Below are 18510 nucleotides of genomic sequence, written 5' to 3' on the forward strand. Positions count from 1 at the left end.
TCAGCCATGTTGTACTAGAGATAGAAATATTTAGAGGAGGTATCAGCCCACAGTTGCACTGATTCTGTAATCTGTCTCAGGTGTCCACTACTGTCCATCACTGGCAGCAGGGCACTGACCTACACAGGCCTCAATGGCACAAAATGTGTAACATTTCTGGATTGTAGATCATGTTGAAAATCAGTCATGAGTATTTGCTTGAACACTCGTGTTCACTGTCTGTGAACCGCAGCCCCAGACACACACCATTTTCCTCAGGTGAGCAGGCCCCTAGTTTCTACATTAACACAAATGCATCACTCAAAGCCTCTCAGAGGAAAAAATGAAGATTATTTCATCAACTCCCATCTTGCACAGTCAAATAATGCAGGGCCACACCAGGATACCTAAAATAGCAATTTATTGGAAAAAGCATTATGACTATTTATAGATGCTGTGACATGATTAGTGCCTGAAAAAGAAGAATAAACTGGCAACCTACAGTCTAGCAAATCAACAATTCCCACTGAGCTCACAAAGTCAATGATCAACACAGAAGTTGTAAATTACAATATTATATTTATTTCAAAACTCCAGAAAATGCAGACAAAACACAGGCATCTTTGCATACAGGAAAGGCAATTCAGTTTGCTTAAGGCTTTGATATAATTTAACACTGTTTATGAAACTCTATTCTGCCTGCCACATGCAAAAGGCCAGTAGCAGGGCTGCCGTAGGCAAAGCCTACAGACGTGATTACTCTTATAGTTTGTTCAGAAGCTCTCGCTCTCTGTTTAGAGTGTATGCATGTTATGGAAAAACCCACCATGCTGCTGAGATGCACAGTTCTCTTCAAGGTTTATAACTGGCCTTCCTAATATCTGAGATTTCACAGGATAAATTTTGAGAAATGTCAAGGTATCATTGCAGGACATTCACCACTGGTAGCCAGAAAGGACTGTATCCACAGTCTAAACACAAATTCCAAAATGAACCTGGGAACACATAAATCAGACAGCACTGTGCTCTTCCATTCCTTACCCACACAGGTAAAAATAATGCAGGACATGAATAGGTCCCTTTGGATTTAGGAATGGGCTTAAAAGGGCATTTGCTGCTTTAAAAATTCCTTCAAAAGCTAATCCTTTGTCTGTCTTGATTTCTCTTTTGATTCTCACTCCTCTGCATTGCAATCATTAACTGCAGCCAATAGCTTTTCCCTTGTTGTTTGTTTTTAATTAAATGATATCTGCTCTTTTTACCCATCATGAACTAGCTGCTCTTGCACAGTCCCCTCAGGTGACTGAAACTCTCTCATGAGGTCCACAGCAAAGCTCTTTTATGGCAAGAGAGAAAAGGAAAGCACATCAGAAACTCAGGTTTTCTCCTTTCACTCCTGAGATTTGTTCTCTGTAAGCAAACAGCTTGATCAGCCAGAAGCCAAGATACCATCTGACAAATGTCTCTTTCAGCTCCAGGGGAAAATGGCCTTTGGAAAGCACCTGAGCTTTCGGGCACTTAATCATCAGAGGACCACACCTCTTTTAGTAGAGGTAATGAATTATACAGGCACCCACAGCAGCATGGTGTGGGAGTGCGCTCCCACTGAGGGCATTCTGCTGCGTCCCTGGCAGAGCCCACAGCTAAAATGCTGGTTTGATGCCTGACAGTTCAATATTGTTGGTCTTCTTGAAACAAGACCCACACTTGGTATTGTATTTGAAGTTTCCAAAAGGCTATTATTCATCATTTTATATAAGTCCCAGTTTTCAAGAACAGTCATGTTCTCCTTCTCCTCTAAAGAAAACAGCTGCTCTGAGTAGCCCTTCAAAAACAGACACCACTTAAGAAAAGTTTTTTTAAAGATTGGCACCCACAGTAGTTTCACTATATGTTCACTATTCTTCAAATGCACCCTCAGATCACAAATGATAAGCATCTGCTTTCTTCCCAGCCTGTATTTTTCTAATTCAATTAGATTACCAAACACATTTTAGCTTTGGCCCTTGTATAGGCTGGTTTTAAAGAAATGTTACACAAAAGCAACAGGAAGGTGAGGAAATGATCTTGGGGTCTCCAGGTCACATTGTCCAGCTGCTAGCTGAGATCAAGACATAGCATGCCTCAAAATGTCTCACCTCAAACAGAAGAACAGCTGCAAACAGAAACCTGGATCTTTCTCTAAATGACATTTCTCAGTCAGATGACAGAAGCGTTGATCTCCTGCACACTCTGAATTAAAGGATGTTTATTTTCACTGCGCTGTGCTGGCAGCAATGCCTGTGTCCCTTTAGACTGCTTGTGGAATGGCAAAGATAAAAGCAGCATTTTACAGCTGCAGAAAACTCAAGGAGATAAAAAACTCACTGTATGACTGTATGCACTTTCATCATGTTCCCCTGTCCGTCTCAGGTGAGACTAATAGTCTGCCAACACTTGGACGTGACTCCTGTCAGGCACCAGTCTTGCTAATTAAGTACTTTTGGCTTTCTCAGCATTGAACTATGGGAGCACAAAGGAGATAAAAGCAAGCCACAGAGAGATCAAGAGAGTGTGTAGCTGAGGACCTGGTCTGGAATGAAGGAGCAGGACCATCAGGAGGGTCAGCAAGTGTTCTTCTAAAATGGCTGGTCAATAAAAGACTAAGGCATAGGTGTGGAGAAAGGCAATGATAGTTTTTTGCCTCTGCTGAATTATTAGTTTATTTTAAAGAAAACAGGGACATAGGGTGGGGAGGTTATCAGTGCAAGGCAGCAGCACGGGGAGCCAGATGTTCACTCTTTCACAAACCAGACCTCATTGCGTCGTCCATAAGGCTTCATAGGGGGGTCATAACCATTGCACAAGTAGAAATCCTTGCGGTATGCAGCTTCACTCCCCAGAGCAGCCTTCAACTTGGCAGCATAGTTCACATAATCCGTCTCTTTGGCATAGCCACCAAACTGCCTGTAAAGAAGTCAAACACAGAGAGGTGTTGAGCAGTCCTGGCAAAGCACAGAAAGGGAGAGAGAGAGAACAATATATAACCATGGTATATTTAGACACGCATTTTGGTCCAGGTCCTGCCAATATGTACTCATGCATGCCCTGTTCATTGTGAACCAGCACCACTTCAACTTCATCTGTGATAGATGACGTCTCAACGGTTACACAGCCAGGGTGCAATCATCCACTGGCAGACCCCAAATGGATCCCCCCAAACATCCCCATGTGTATCACTCAGCAGAATGGCCCTGCCCTTTGAATCAACACTGTATCAGAGGAACAACTTTCTAAGACACAAGGTTATGTCCGTCAGCTCAGCCCACAGTCCTAACACCAACGCTATCAACAACCATATTCACTGTGGTGTTAACAATCTGCTGAAAGCCTGATCATAAAGGAAAGCCAAACTCTAGCTAGCCCAAGAAAAAGGGGAGGTTATTGCCTACAACAGAGACATTGGCAATTATAGCATATGATGCTATTTAAAAGGAGTGGGCTGGAATGAGTCTGGTTTATGTCGAACTCCCACCAAGAGGAACTGTTTTCACATCAGCCTGCACCTCACCACCTTGCTTCAGGGCCAAGCTTTGAGACAAAACAGCCTGATATTGCAGAATTGGCCCACGCCCAGAGCAAAGGCCAAGCAGCAATTGCAGGCAAGGGACAAGCCAGTTCAGAGTCAGCCAAAATAGTTCAAGCAAGGAAGCAGAGGAACTTTCAAATGGTTAAAGACAAGGTGAAGATCTTAGTGCTAATGTTATGCTAGTTTTCATCTAGGCTGCCAGTCAAGAGCCAAAGACATCCAAAGGTGATTTGAAGCAATGAAATGGTTGCTTGTTTCCACGGTGAACTCTAGTGTGAGTCCATCTAAATGAGACTTTAGCTGACACCTGTAGTTTGACGTGAGCCACACCAAAGAATGTTCCCCAGTAAGTGGGGAAAATAATAGTTTTTGGATAACAGAAATGACTCAGTATCTTTCAGGGCTAACCTCCACACTTGTTTAACCAGTGGAAAAAAGTACATATTCCAAATCAGTGAAACATGACTAAAGGTAAGAAATTAAATAAAACACCTGTCTTCAGTGTAGACATATCCGTCCATCTCTACCACATGCACCCCTTGTCCAGCAAGTCACTGGTAAAACAAACACTGCACTTCAGAGCATGCTAAAAAGACCTCAGCGCTTGGGACTGGAAATCCCAGGATGCATTTCTTACGTGGAATAAATGGTCATCCCCTGTCTCTCTTCAATCTTAATGCTTTCATCGGTAGGACAAGGAGGGTTGTCTTGAAACTGGCTCGGGATTCGCAGAGACACTTTCACTTTCTGCTGAAAGGAGCCATCTTCAGCAGGAAAAGCAGTGATGGAGACAGGAGCAGTCATGCCCATACCAACCCCTGAAAGAGACCACAGACACTGCTGAAGAAGTCAAGGTTCTCAGGAACTCACAAAATTAACAGGAGATTCACAAAAGCTAATTTTAGTTTAGGAAAACTCCTCATACTGAATTTCTTGTATATTCAATCAGGAGTGGGCCCCTCTGGGGCATGCAGGCAGAACAGTCATATCAGGCTTCTCCTTGGGCCAAGCTCTCTCTCCACACAAGGACCCTGGGAGACAAGGGCCCCAGGTGATCTCCAGAGTGCTTTTTATTAATGGTGCTGGTTTTGTGGCTCTTGGAGACACTCTGTTCTATTGACAAATCACTTCTAACACAACAGGGTCTATAGTTCTGGGGCAGGCCACTGGCACATAGAAATCTAAATCAGCATTTAAATTTATACTATCTGCACTTAGTCATGAACCCATAGCCAATACTGGGCGACAGAAGCTTTCTCTTAAACCCTTCCAAATCCTTCCAGACATCCTACAAGTTCCAGTACCCCAAAACATAGTGCTGTTATGGCTTTAAACAGAACTGACCATGCTGTCCACACTCCAGGAACAGCATGCTTTTTCCCCGCTCATTAGCACCGAGAGGCATCACATGGTACTGAAGACCATTTTTCTTCACTCTACTTGCAGCAGTAAGGAACCTTCAAGCCTCAGGATCAGGCAGCCACAAAAACAGCTGAGATCAAGCCATCTTTCTCATTTATTTTCCTTTGATACCATAGCTGTGTTTGTGTCCCATGTTATAGAAGGCACCTTTTCTGCTACAGCAACAGGGATCATCACCTTTCCAAAACACACTGCTGTAAATGTCATTTCCCACTGCATCCAGCTCCTACTCCCACGGAGACTATACCAGTACCTCTACTAGATGCTGGAGAAAGGTGTGTGAGCACATGTATACACCTCAGAACTACTCTGTAGTCGTCTCCTGCTATAAATGGTTAAAATGCACTTACTTTAGTAAAATGAGAATTAGAAGCAATCACCTGGAAGCACTGTTATAAAACATTATGAAATACCATTAAAAAGGAAGCTTCAATACCCTTTCATGAATAAAAACTGCTAGATAAAATGTCAAGTGCGTAACAGCTATTTCACTGCCTAAAAGGCACATCACAGAACCTGTGTCCCAGATACCCTGGATTTCATCAGCTACTGCTCACCCAGGGAGCTGTGATAGATACATGTCTGCCTGTCCTCATGTTGTACCAGCTGCAAGGTAACTCATTCCTGCTTAAACAAGTAATTTTTGACATTTTACTCTGAAACAGAGATGGGTTATAAGCGGACTCATAGCATGAGTTGGTTGGGCACGATTTAAACTGGCAAGTTTACTTCTCCCAGTGATGAGCCATGCCCATCACAGACTCCCAGCGCCGGGAGCCACAAGCCAGGCGGACCCGCGGCGCCATCGCCTCCATCCATGCTGCCTTCACCAAGCCTCAACCACAAACATCCGCCAAGCCCCCTGGGGCAGGCAGCATCTCTCACCCTTGTCGTTGCTCCCTCCGACGTACTTGAGGAGCTTGACTGCCCCTTCCTTCGAGGCTTCGTCGAACGGCTTCCCCACCACCTCCACCGCCGCAAACCGCCCGCCCTCGCACGCTCTCTCCTCGTAGCTGACCTGCTCCTGGGGAAGGAGGTGGGGGATGGAGACGCTGCCAGGAAGAATGCGCTGCCCGGAGGTGATACTCTCTTCCCCGCACAGCGCCTCATCAGTCCCCGCTGGCGCAGAACCCCCGCAGGGAACAGCGCCGGCCGCCCGCCCCGCCACAGACCTTCTCGCCCTTGCTCAGCACCCGGCAGGGCCATGCCTCCACCGTGCTCAGCAGGGAGTTCTTCACCATGCCCAGCATGGTGCCGCGCCGCTCGCTCCGGTGCCGCTCGGGTCGGCTCTGCCCCGCTCGGCTCGGGTCGGCCCCGCTCGGCCGTGGTGGGAGGGCCCGGGGGACGCCCCGCCGCCTGGAGCGCGGCCATCGCCCCGGGCCGCGCCTGGGGCCGCCTGAGCCGCGGGAGCGGCAGGGAGCGGGCACGGCGGGGCTGGGGCAGCGGGAGGCGGCCCCCGAGGGGGAGGTGATGGAGGGCGCCGAGAAGTGTGAGGAGTAACGAAGTGCGGGAGCAGATGGTACTCATCTGGAGGAGAGAGATAGAGGGGAGAGGAAGTACTGGCGAAGCTCGTAGGGTGGCACAGTGCTCCTGCAACTGCAAAATCATAACCTTTTTTTTTTTTTTTTAAATTTAATAAAAAGAACTAAAGGGGAACACAGGCGGTTTTTAGGTTTTTAAGACAGTGAATTTGAGGCAGTGCTCTCTGTCTCTGGATGTTGTAAGGTTTAGGAGAAGGGTAGATCTTAGAAGCCCCTAATGATACTTGGTCTCCCTTGACTGACCACCCAGCCACCTCTGCTTAAAATTCCGTCCAAATCCCTTCCCAGAAATACACGTAAATGAACACAACAGGGAGCTTAGATGGCTTATGTAGCTGGATATATTTATATGCATAGAAGACTTAGACACTTCATGACCACAAGTGGTTTTTGTTGTGTAAGCCATGTCAAAGGACAAGTACTACCTAGAGAAAGTGTCTTGCACAGGATCTTTTAAGAAGAGCTTAGCAAAGGCAGAAATCAAATACCGGTCTCTGGGAATCAGTCCCATGGATCAGACCAGCTTCCCCAGGCAGATGAGACAGTCACCTCGAGATCGTTGCTCAGCTGGACTCCTGCCTACTCAAATAGAAGGTGAGAGGTGCAGAAGTAGGCTGACACATAACTTTCCTATACTCTTAAAGAGCAAAAAAGAAAATTGCAAAAGAAATATGACATTAAAGCTTTTCCATCTAAAGAGAGAGGGCCATGCAAAGGCAAAGAAGTTACAGAAGCTGGCTGTGATCATCAGATTGAACAGGCCGTGTTCGGGTCAGGGAGCTGGGCTGGAGCCTGGCATGAACTTTCACAGAGTGAATGATGGGCTGCTATCAATGGTGACAAGGCCACAGACCTGGTAATTTATTAACCATTTATATTTTTTTGTTTATTCACCATTATGCAAGAAATTGCAGAATTGTAGTATACGTACATTGTATACTGCAACTTATTTTTTCTCTTTTAAAGCAAATGGTGAGTTTCTCCATTGTGCTCAGAAGTTTTTGCCAAGAGTACCAACTTGCACATATAGGTAGGAACACATGGACTCCTTTGTCTCTGGCAGAAGCTGGTGGTAAAATGGTAAAAAGTAAAAGCATACAGTGATCTGGTCTGGCCTCCCATCTCCAGCCATCTGTGACTGAGGGAAGTCTCATCTTTCTGTTTCAAGTAGTCCTCAATTAATTTTATACAAATTCAGGTTGCCTGATAGAATGCTCATGTCTAAGATATATCATGAAAGCTGACATTTATGTTGTATTCTTCCTCCAGATAGGCCAAAATAACTAGCAGTCCCTACAGTCCCAAACAAAGCATCCCCTGGAGGGACCAGCAGTGTGTGCAAGCATGCAGCTGATTCTACAGCACAGCCTAGTAGCTCTAAGTGCAGAATAACAAGAAGTTAGGAGCCTTTCTCTCCTGTTATTCCTTGTAATTTATGTAAATATATTCTGGGATCAAAATACTGTACATTTCCTGAGAAATTATGATGACAACTTCAACAAAGGCACAATTGTATCCTTTTATCTGCCTTTTCACAGTCTTGATTTTTCCCTTCTTTAGCTAAGCTGTGTTTCAAATTGTCAAGCAAAAGCCAAGGAGAGAGTTTCCAAGTTAGAGTTTTGTTATTTTTTGAGAACTTGAACTCGGAGAATTTACATCCGGGAAATATTTATCAGATTGTCTCATACACTCCTCATACCTGCCCACTCAACTAACTCCCAGGTTGCAGCCAAAATTCTTACTGTGTTATTTTTTCTGGTTCATTCTAAAGATTTCATATGAAACTAGTTTTTTCCCCTTTCCCTCTGGAGGTTATTGTAATGTCACCGAATTTCCTTCCATTAACTCAGGCTTTGGGAATCCTTAAATAGCTTGTCTGCATCCTCAGTGCTTATGACTGGATAGTGTTTGCGAAACAACTGTCATGCCAGCCACCCCCACAATCACTTAGACATAATCCATTCTTTATTTCTGTTCTCATAAATTGCTTCATCCAGACCTTAAAAAAAATAGTTTCTTTTCCTCCCTGCCTCTCCTGTCTATGTTTCAACAGATTTCACGTACACAGTTGACTGCTGTGTGGAAATCTCTGTATTGGTTTTATCTTCAGAGACCTGAAGGGCAAGCCCACTCTATCCTCTGTTCAGTGCATAATTTGATTTCTGCACTCTTTTATATCACCAGCTTTATTGTCAGGAAGCCACAGGCAAGGACAAGCTGAAGTCAGTGTATTCTGGGTAATCCCCGAGGGACCAAAGTCTTTGGGGTGCGTAGTTGTTAATTTTCTACAGATCTTAATTGTGCTAAAGGGTGTTGGGAAATGTCTGGAGGTCAGTGCTTGCATGTGGAGAAAATACTCTGTGAGTTAGATACATTGAAATCTGTGATTTTGGGGATTGAACAATCTCTTAAGCTATTTTGGAAAATCCTTCTAGACACCTATCTATGCCATTTGATGTCTAGATAGTTTTGAAAAAAAAAATCCTGTGGTTCCATGGGTCTTGGCAGAAGTCAATTCAAAGTCTTTCAGAGTGCTGGAAATTCTGAACATATCTGCTGAATAACATGGTTCTGAGTGCACAGTTTCAGGTAGCTAAAAAAACCACTTTTGCAGAAGGCGGATGTTCAAATTTGGTCCCTAGCAACTAACATATCTTCAGTCTTGAAGGATGATGCACAGACCGAGGTTATCCAACCCTACCCACCCTCTGAACATGTGAACACGGAGAATAGGTTAAGGCTATATTTTGAAACAAAGCTTCCTCTCCCTCTCCCTGCCCAGCTGGAAGTGCCAAGTACTAATCCATCTTTCTGCATTCATCAGTTGTTCAACTCTTTTGAAGTTCAAAGTCCCCAGCTGTTTCAGATGGAGTGCTTTAAAAATAGGATAGAAAGAAATTCACCTGATCTTTATAGAAAGAGCTTCCTCTGGTAAGCAGAAAGAATGACTGTATAGCCTAAAGGTATTCATGCACAAGTGGACTGAGCTTGTCAACTCTTTTTGCTTGGGACACAAACAGCCATCTCTGAAGAACAGGGTCAAGTCTCACCTACTGACCTAGGTTTGGAAGGCAGCAGCAAAATGCAGAAATTCTGGTCTCCTTCGAGAAGCTGACTTGCGTGTGCTTTGCTTTATTCTCTCCAACAGCATTCCATTGAGAAAGGCTTAAGCAGATGAAAAAATTAAAGACTTGCCCTTTTTTTCAGGTAGACAATTAATTAACTGCTCTGAGGTCTCCTGCGAACATATAACCTTCTCCTATGCATCGGAAGTCTCCGCAGCTGAGTATTTCCACGCCTTTGGCTCTGCAGAGCATTCAGTCGAAGGGGAAGGATGGTTTTGCTGATGACATTGAGGCGTTCATTCAGTTCTTCCAGCCTTTTCCTTATCGACTGGACTTCCCTCACAAGATTGTCCACAGCCGCAGAGACAGGGCGGAGACTACAGATAGAGTAATACAGGAGAGTAACTCAGTTTAGGGAGTGTTCCTGAGCATGAAATGTAATTTACCATGACCTTGTGTTTCTTAACAGGTAAGGGCCCTTAATGAGGAAAGAGCTGCAAACAACCATTAAAAGATGCTTCCAAAACTACCCTTCCCCTTGGGTATTGGGAATTCATCTGAACCCAGGAAACCACAAGCTTCAGGATCAGCATGGGCAACATGGTCTTTCTACCATCTGATTTTAATTAGTATTATTTAACTAGGAGTAGACATGTAGTCTGGGCCAGAGATACCCATGCAGTACTGTTAGTCTTCTACATTTCCAATGAACCAGTCTGTGTCCTTGCCAGCAAACTCTTAATTGTAAACCCAATGCAGGAAAAATGGCTGGATAGTCTCATTACATCTTCCTGGACTAGAGTTAGAGCTTTCCAAATACAGGATTTAATATCATCCCTGTTAATCTTAGGCACCAATGAATTTCAGCGCTGTCAGTGTAAAAGCTGTGATGAATTCTGTACTAGAATCAACGGCCATCATGCAACTAGGGAGAAATCCACTTGATGTCAAAGGCAACATATAATCTATGAACTATATCCTCCTGAAACCCTAATTTGTACAGATATTGTGTGACCTTTTGACTAGTGCCTTTTGTATTCTTCTAGCCTTTTCAACTGGTTCAATGGGTAGCAACTGCAAACAGATTTTTTTTTATTGTTCCTAAAGAGAAAGATGAATTATGGAAGATGACCACTTGCTTTATGAACAATTCTGATTTAAGTTATATTAGGTTTCTAGTAATTCCCACTATTACCCTCTCCTCTCTCTCTTTCGTTGCCTTTCCCACTCTGTTTCCAGAAATATGAGATTGAAGTAAATTTTGTGAATGTGCTCAACAGTTAATATTTTCTGCAATGCAAAGGGGGAATATGATGACATGAACTAGTGAATGGCTTTCTCAGACCTGTGTGTTAGAGACTGAAATAAAAAAAATCACAGGCCAAATTAGCTTCTTCTCCCTGCCTTGTGGCCAAATCCATGTCTGGGTTTGTAGCACAATTCATTTTTTCCAGCCTGTTCTCACAGGCGTAAGGTGCCAATGACATTTTCTTTAGGATAATTCTTGTTATACAGTGATGGCAATTGAGAACATTTCACAATAAATAGTCAGCAGAATATTCAGTTTACTAATCTGACCAGCTAGCACAACAGATACCAAGACAGTGGGTTTCATTTCCCCCCAGCTGAGCAATATGAAAATTCATCTTAAAGCAGATGAATCCTGCTCAAGGAAGAACACCCAGGAGAGGACTGAATCCCACCTCCAGATCAAGGCAATTACCTGGAGAACTCAGGCAGTAGAGCATTTGGGTTGTTCAGCAGGTTATGCTTCATTTGCCAGAAGATGTCATTTCCCCATTTCTCAAGGGTTTGAGTAATGCTGTTAATACCTTCTATGTTGACCTTGTCAGCTAGGTTAGCAGGATGTCCATGGAAGAGAGGAAATAAATGTGACAGAACAAGAAAACATGAGCCAGTGCTCTGAGTTTGATTCCATTCCCCATCACAACTCAGTTGCAATGAAATGCCAAATATTAAACATATGGAGGATCTAAATTAAAGAGCATAATTCTCTGCCTCCAGGTGCCCAAATTTTCTGCTGTCACTGGTTACCCCAGCTGATTATTTCTAAAACCATTTTTTTCACCAGAAGCCTCAGCAGCTACCCAGGAATCAAAAAAGAGCAGTCATGAATAGGCACTGTGTATCTCACTCCAAGGACAAAGTAGGAAAATCTGCAGCTCTGAGTTACTAAATGCCTCCCATGCTGACCCACCACCATCCTACCGCCTTCTCTGTAGTCCCATTTCTGATGCTGGTCCAGAAAGTCCTCCTGGGATTTACTGCAGGGCAAAAGGATGAAGAGGAGGAAAAGAGTAAGAGTCGCCATGATGGTTGTTGCAGGATCTTGACTTCCCTCTGCTCTGTGGAAACAAAAAGTCTTGCTTACTGCTTTATTTCTTTTTTTCCTCTCTTTCACCACTTCCCATCTGCCACCACAACACCAAATTTCTCTCTGATGATGTTTAAAGGATCTCTCTGATTCTTTAAAATGTTGTTCAAGTTGCTCAGTATAGCTTTTACAGAAGCACAGGGACTTTTCTTTTTCACACAAGTACAAACCCTACTTTCTTTTCAAGCAATCAAGTGCTACAGAGATGCTTCATCATCTGGCAGCAGCTGTGAAGATAGTTTTGCTTCATATGTAGCCGTGTTGGGATAGCACCTTATAGCTGTAATTGTTCTATCAATGTCAGGAGTAGGCAGTGCCAGGTATAAAAAAAGCCACATCCCCACTTTTTGGGGAAACAAGGTAAAATACAATGAAACAATTTATCAAGTGTTTCATAGTGGACAGGATAAAAAAAATTATCTTTTTGATCTGATCCATTAATCAGTGGCAACATCTTAGATGCTGCCCAGTAATGGAGCCTCAAAGGCAACCCCACCCTCATGTACTATCTGCACCTTGCCCTGGTGTCAGGGGGTCAGTTCGTCCTGAGCGAAGTTGCAGAGTAGGCAAGACAGGTAAATGAACTGATCTGAGCACTTACCTAAGCTTCTTGTTTTCTTTCAAGTTTACCATCATTCTCAAGCCAATGGAAGTCAAACCCTAACCTACAAGCCCTCCTGGACAAGTACGATCTCTAAACGTAAGAGGACAAATCAGTCTCTCCACAGCTTATTCATGCTGATTAGTTACTCTGTCCTAGTTAAATCGTCCCTCAGTGTTGAATCTGGTATTTTTATTTAAAAAAAAAAGTAATGAACAGCTGTTCTGGTAGAAATTGGCTGGAAATATCAATTATGCACATATTGCACATAGCAAACAGAAAAAATGCATTGCCAAGTTCATGTGTTTTAGTGATGATTTCAGTCATCTGTAGTCACAGTGATAGAGGGGATCATGTGAGAAGTAGGCACATTCAGAAAATCCAAATTATTCCCCTGTTTAGGTACATGCATCAAAAGCCTAAGGCCTCACTGCAAACTATGAGGATATTAAATTGCTTTTTGAATATCATATAATCCTCGTCTAGCAATCTGGGAAGAATTCAGTCACGTCAAAGCCTACCAGGAGCTGTAGCAGATAAAGCAGTAACTATATAATTCCTTTCACTCTGTCCCTTTCTTACATTCGATCACTAGTGTATTCTAATTGCAACTCCATTTATTTTCCCACTATTTAAAACAGCAATATGAATATAGCCATACATCATGATACTTAAAAAATATTATGTTTCGCCTGTTGGGATGTAATTTGTACTTAGTATTCTTCTAATTGAAGTATTCATTTAAGGGGAGAAAAATTACCTTCTTCCTATCTCACACATACACACACCTCTTCTTTGGCTCAACTCAGAGCTGTTAAAATGAAAATCTCTAAGAAGGTCTGATGATATCACCAAGGCTCATAATGAAAAGGTCCTCATGGACCTTCTTCAAACTATTTGCATTGACACCATAGCTCCTCTGCCTCTCAGCTTTTCCAGATAAATACTCCAGCCTTTACACCTTTTTTTTTTCCTCTCTTTCTTTGAATGACTATGCACTGCACATGCCTTTTTAATCTTCCCTGATGGGAAAGGACTTAACAGACACCAATGTGTCCAATTACAAATTATTTGAAAATGCTGCTAACATCAAGGAGGCACTGTGGCTTCCAGGCTAATTTTAAAACTTCACGAAGAGATTGTCCATTCCTTACTCTTTCCACCTCCCACTTGTTTCAATACCCCACAGCTGAGATACTTTGATCTTTCTCTATTTGTTAAAAGAAGGGTGATAATAAATTCCACCTACATCTGATACTGAAAATCCAGCCTACTTGAGCTCAAACTTTTTAAAACATCAGGTGCCCAAACGAATCACAATACCCACATGTTCTATTTGCAGGGCCCTTCACAGACCAGTTTCCTTGTAGTTTTGTTCCCTGCATTCCTGAGGGCCTACTGGATTTTATTATCACAGTAAACATCAGGTTATAATCATCTTTGAAATAGATTCTCATACCTCAGACACACAGAAAATGAGCACTCTTCCCTCTGTTAGGTGGAACTGTAGAAGGCAAATGGATATTCACTAATAAGTTTCTAGCTGAAAAGGTCTGCAGGGTCATCTGTAATAGGAACCAGATCCTAAGCCCATTCAAATATGTCTTCTGATCTGTTGCAGAGTTGAACTTTAAAGTACTATCAGGGTAGAACACATTGATAAGCAGGGAGAACTCTCTCACAGCCTCAGATGGAAACTTTTTCCTAAATGCAGAGGATAACAATAACAACATATTAGCTTTGTCATTGTTACTATTAATTACAGTAATATGGAGAGCTGTCAGAAAATTACATCACATTCTGCCCTTGAAGCTGGGTAGGCTCAGTGATTCACTGGACAATTCCTTCATCTGCAAGCAATGAAGACAGATGCATTTGTCTCATTATTACCCAATATTTTTTTTCAGCTTTTAACCTTTTGATTCCTCGCTTCAACACAATTAAAGAGCTCAGCTAGCTCAATACCCTGAGCACAGCCCTGCTTGGATCAGCAGCTGTGCCATCCAAGCCAGAATCCCTACCCCAAAGCAAAGCAGTATTGGCAGTATCTGAGCTCCCATAGCTATCCTTCTCCTGTTAACCCCTACAGTTTCTTGTCGACCTAGTATACTCCGTTTCCGATGCTCCTCCCTCCTTACACGTAGTGGGTAATCACAACAGAGCACTGAGATTTCACTGGTATCTGCCCCAGACTTTGGTACACCGAGTTCAAACGAAATGACTGAAGTTCGCTGCTCACGGGTTGTGCTGCCTGCTAGGATACAGGGAAATTGCCTAGGTTATCCATTCCTGGTACCAAACACAGCTTCAGTGAGAGAGCCCTCTCTCCCACGAAGCCTGAGGAGAACATACTCATCCTGTTGCAGACGTGAGTTGTTGCATTACAATGCAAAGCTTGCCTACCCCTTGTATATCAGGAGGGCTTGAAACCTTCCCCTGTACTTCTGACTGCTCTAAACACATACACTCTCTTGATGTCATGCATGAGCATCCCAAGGTTGTTAGCTCAAGCCCATGCTTGCTTTGAGAAGAGGGGTTTGTTGATTAGTGTTAGCAATCACTGTGATGATATCTAAAATGAAGGATTCTTTTTTCTGCAGCATTGAACTGAAAGTGAATTACATTTGTGCTTTTCATTTGAGGTTCATTCTCCTCTCATAGCTTTCCCAAGTTCCTTTCAAACTACTTTCAAACTAGAGCTGAAGAGTGATACTCGATTTTGGGTTGTTTGCAGAGAAATAAAATATACTTTTAAGTGAATCGGAGTTTGATCTCAAGTAAATAATAAATAAAAAAAATGTATCTCTCACTACAACAGTAATGGATATTTAAACATCAAAGTAAGTTTAAGATTCTCTCTTTCATAAAGGATCTTAATAGATAATAAAGCTATTTTTGCAGACTACTGGAATTTCTCTATCTTTATTTCCATATGCAGCATTTTAAGAATATGATAAGGTTATATTACTTACACACACCCAACTAAAATGTTCTGGTTTATGTATTAAGTTCATGAAGGTTTAAGAGATATAAAACAAACAGCTTCATGTTTAAAAAAAGCATATTGTAGCTGCACACAATTTATAAGTTAATGCCAGTTCTGCAAGAGCTCCCAGCCTGGGATCCTGAAAAGCCTCTGAGCTTTTAGAGGAGAAAGCTGCCAAGACTATGAGTCCAGAACAATTAAAGTATTTGCAAGCTCTGCTTGCAAAGCGGATGGCATTTTCTAGCTCTCCAAGCAAAAAAAACCAAAACAAAACCAACAACAAAAAAGCATATGCTTATAGTATTATGTAATGATGGAAATATAATGAAAAATGCCAAAAATAATTTTGAAAAATTGGGTCTTACAATATTAACCCACCCACAGTAGTACAGCTAGAATATCACCTATTTCAAAAGTCTTTATTATAAGTCCATTGTAATGTATTATTCTTCAATTTATGTGTGTGTGTGTATAATGCTGTATGTTGGCACATGGACACACTCAGCTTTGGTTTGGAATAACAATATGTAGGAATAACAATATCTTGGATTTTTCAAGTTTGGCAACATATTTGAGTTAAATAGCGCCTTTTCATATAATTAAGAGCTACACTGCTCATTTTCTACCCGTATGTTGTGGGAAAGCAAAGAGCATCTGAATTCCTTGAATAGTCTGACCATCCTGCTAAACAAAAAGATCTGATTGACAACCCTGATGACAGAGAGGTAGGGTGATGCTGTTCTCAGCAGCCAGCCATACCAATGATAAAGAAGAAAAAAAGTTAACCAGGTGCAAAGCACACATCTACTGCAATTTGTAACATTAGTAAAGGACTGTTGGTTTTAAGGAGGTAATATGCACCTTTTGCCTCTTCTCCAGGTGCACCTGCTTTTTCAGGATATGTCTTCAACTCTCTTGTTTAGTGCTTGGTGCTTCCTCTTAAGAAATTTCCTCTCTCTCCTTGGATAGGCATCCACAGACCTTGCACTCTCTGTGTCTGCCTGTCTGCCTGACTCTAAAGATTTGCTTGCTCTTTCTTTCTACCTCCTTCTCTCACTCTGAACACTCCTATTCTCTGGAAACATAAGTAACAATCCTCCAACTTCCACATCCATGCTAGTCTGCACATGAACTCTCCTCTCCTGGCTCTTCCCACTGGTGCCTTTAGAGTCCCTCAACTCAATAAGCTCTTTCCGAGGTGCATGAATGTGTCTCCTCTGGAGGAAGAAACAAAACATTCCTGGGAAAGAAGGCAGAGAATTGCATACAGACATTACCTTTGCTCTTGAGGTCAGTCCTTCTGTGACGAGGCTTCCAAATCTCTGCCTCCCTGCTCCTTTCTTCTCCTTACTACCCCCTCTGCATTTCAGCTTGCAACGAGTGACGTGTCCCTCTTCATTTCCCTGCTTTCCACATTTCCAAAGTCTTTCCATGGAGCCTCCTCCAGCTGTACCTCTCTTACCCCTCCCTCCCACTCCTGTGAACTAGCCTTCTCCCCCCACACATGGGAGCCTTATGGGAAGGAAAGCCTGGGCGATGGAGCCCTTCTCAAAAACAGCTCCATCTGCAAGGACACCCGTGTATTTTTGCCCCCGGTTCTTTTGGGCAGCTCTCAACTGCTGGCTCCTCGGCACAGCTGTATGACTTCTCTTACTAGTCACAGTTTCCACTATGCAGTGCTTCTCTCTGGCTGCTTGAACCCTCCAGTCATCCAGTCATGAATTTGTTCACCACGTTGTTCCTGCCTTTTAACTAACATGCCAATTAATTCCCTGCTGATTAGTTCATTCCTGATGCACTCTGCCAAATCTATTTCTAGTGGAATAAACAAGGAGGGATGAATCGGCTGCAGTGTTGTTGTTTTTTTCCCTGACCCCCTCCCCCGGATCTGCGCCTGCCAAATCAAACAGGCTCAGGTCTGGTCGGTACTCAATAAAGATATTTCCAAAGAAATGCAAGGTGTTAAAGTGATGTTTTTTGTGAAGCAGGAGGTGGACCCCTGACTCTGGTCCTATGTCTTTGTCAAACTGACATTTCGCTGTGATTTGAGAGGATGTGCAGCCCCCACAGCCCAAAGCTGCAGAATTGCTGCACACACAGGCTCATGACTAGACCCATGGCACTACTTGTGAGTACCTTGGCCAAATCTGCATTCTTTTTGATATTACTTCTCCAGTATCAACTGGCAAGAACACCCGCTCTGTTTCCTGACCAGCCTATTCTTACTTAACTCAATGTTCCACAGCCAAGATGCTGCACTCTACAGTGAGAAAAAAAGATGCTTTTCTCACAGGGTGAAAGCCTGTCCAGTCACTCGGAACAAAAGCAAACACCCAGAAGCAAGCAGCCAGGGGATACGTGCAAATGTTACAGACAGAGCAGTTACAAACACAGCATCGTGATTGAAACAGAGTGATGCTGGTTTAAAGCAGGTGAGGAGCTGATTGTGAGGAAAGCTGAGTGGCATCCTTCTAATCACAGTCCATAAACATCAGCCAGCACTATCATTTAGTCAGCCATTTAAATGCACTCAAGAACAGAGAGGTTCCACTGGAACCAGACTCAGGGGTATCTGCTTCACTGACACCAGAAGCATGTGGTTTTGGCTGCTTCTGCTCCCCCAGTCCCACTGGCTCTGTGGCAGGGAGATTTCTGAGAAGACTGCGTTGTTTATGGAGCCTTGCCATTGAAACGGCAGGACACTCATTTGCGAAGTTATAAAACACTAGTTTTTAAAAGCAGCCTGTAATATACAGGCGTAATACAGACCAACCTCCGGAGGACCTATTTTTTCAGGGCTGGAGCAAGCAAACAAAACGTCCAGGCAACAGGCAAATAACCCAAACAATCATCTGCCTCCAGCTGTTCCCCATTCAGCATGTGGCAAACACAGTCCTGTTATGCCTTTGCAACTCCCTGCTAAGAGGAAGCGAACTGCTGATGGTCAGTGTGA

The 18510-nt window shown here is 43.2% G+C and overlaps 1 protein-coding gene and 1 long non-coding RNA gene across 2 annotated transcripts; both read right to left on the reverse strand.

Moving 5' to 3' along the window:
• Window positions 1–538: 538 nt before the first annotated feature.
• On the reverse strand, window positions 539–6293 carry HEBP1 (heme binding protein 1). Its single transcript, XM_032689389.1, has 4 exons — window positions 6142–6293; window positions 5855–5993; window positions 4185–4365; window positions 539–2925 (listed from the first exon to the last, which is right to left on the reverse strand). Exons 1-4 carry the CDS (start codon window positions 6217–6219, stop codon window positions 2754–2756), a joined length of 570 nt encoding a protein of 189 aa, XP_032545280.1. The 5' UTR covers window positions 6220–6293; the 3' UTR covers window positions 539–2753.
• A 543-nt stretch (window positions 6294–6836) lies between these two features.
• Window positions 6837–17012, reverse strand: LOC116787042. Its single transcript, XR_004357138.1, has 5 exons — window positions 16835–17012; window positions 14031–14275; window positions 11805–11941; window positions 11299–11428; window positions 6837–9952 (listed from the first exon to the last, which is right to left on the reverse strand). It is a non-coding gene; the product is annotated as an uncharacterized LOC116787042 (long non-coding RNA).
• Window positions 17013–18510: the final 1498 nt, after the last annotated feature.

The sequence above is a fragment of the Chiroxiphia lanceolata genome, chromosome 5 (assembly GCF_009829145.1).
Source record: "Chiroxiphia lanceolata isolate bChiLan1 chromosome 5, bChiLan1.pri, whole genome shotgun sequence".
Lineage (NCBI taxonomy): Eukaryota > Metazoa > Chordata > Aves > Passeriformes > Pipridae > Chiroxiphia > Chiroxiphia lanceolata.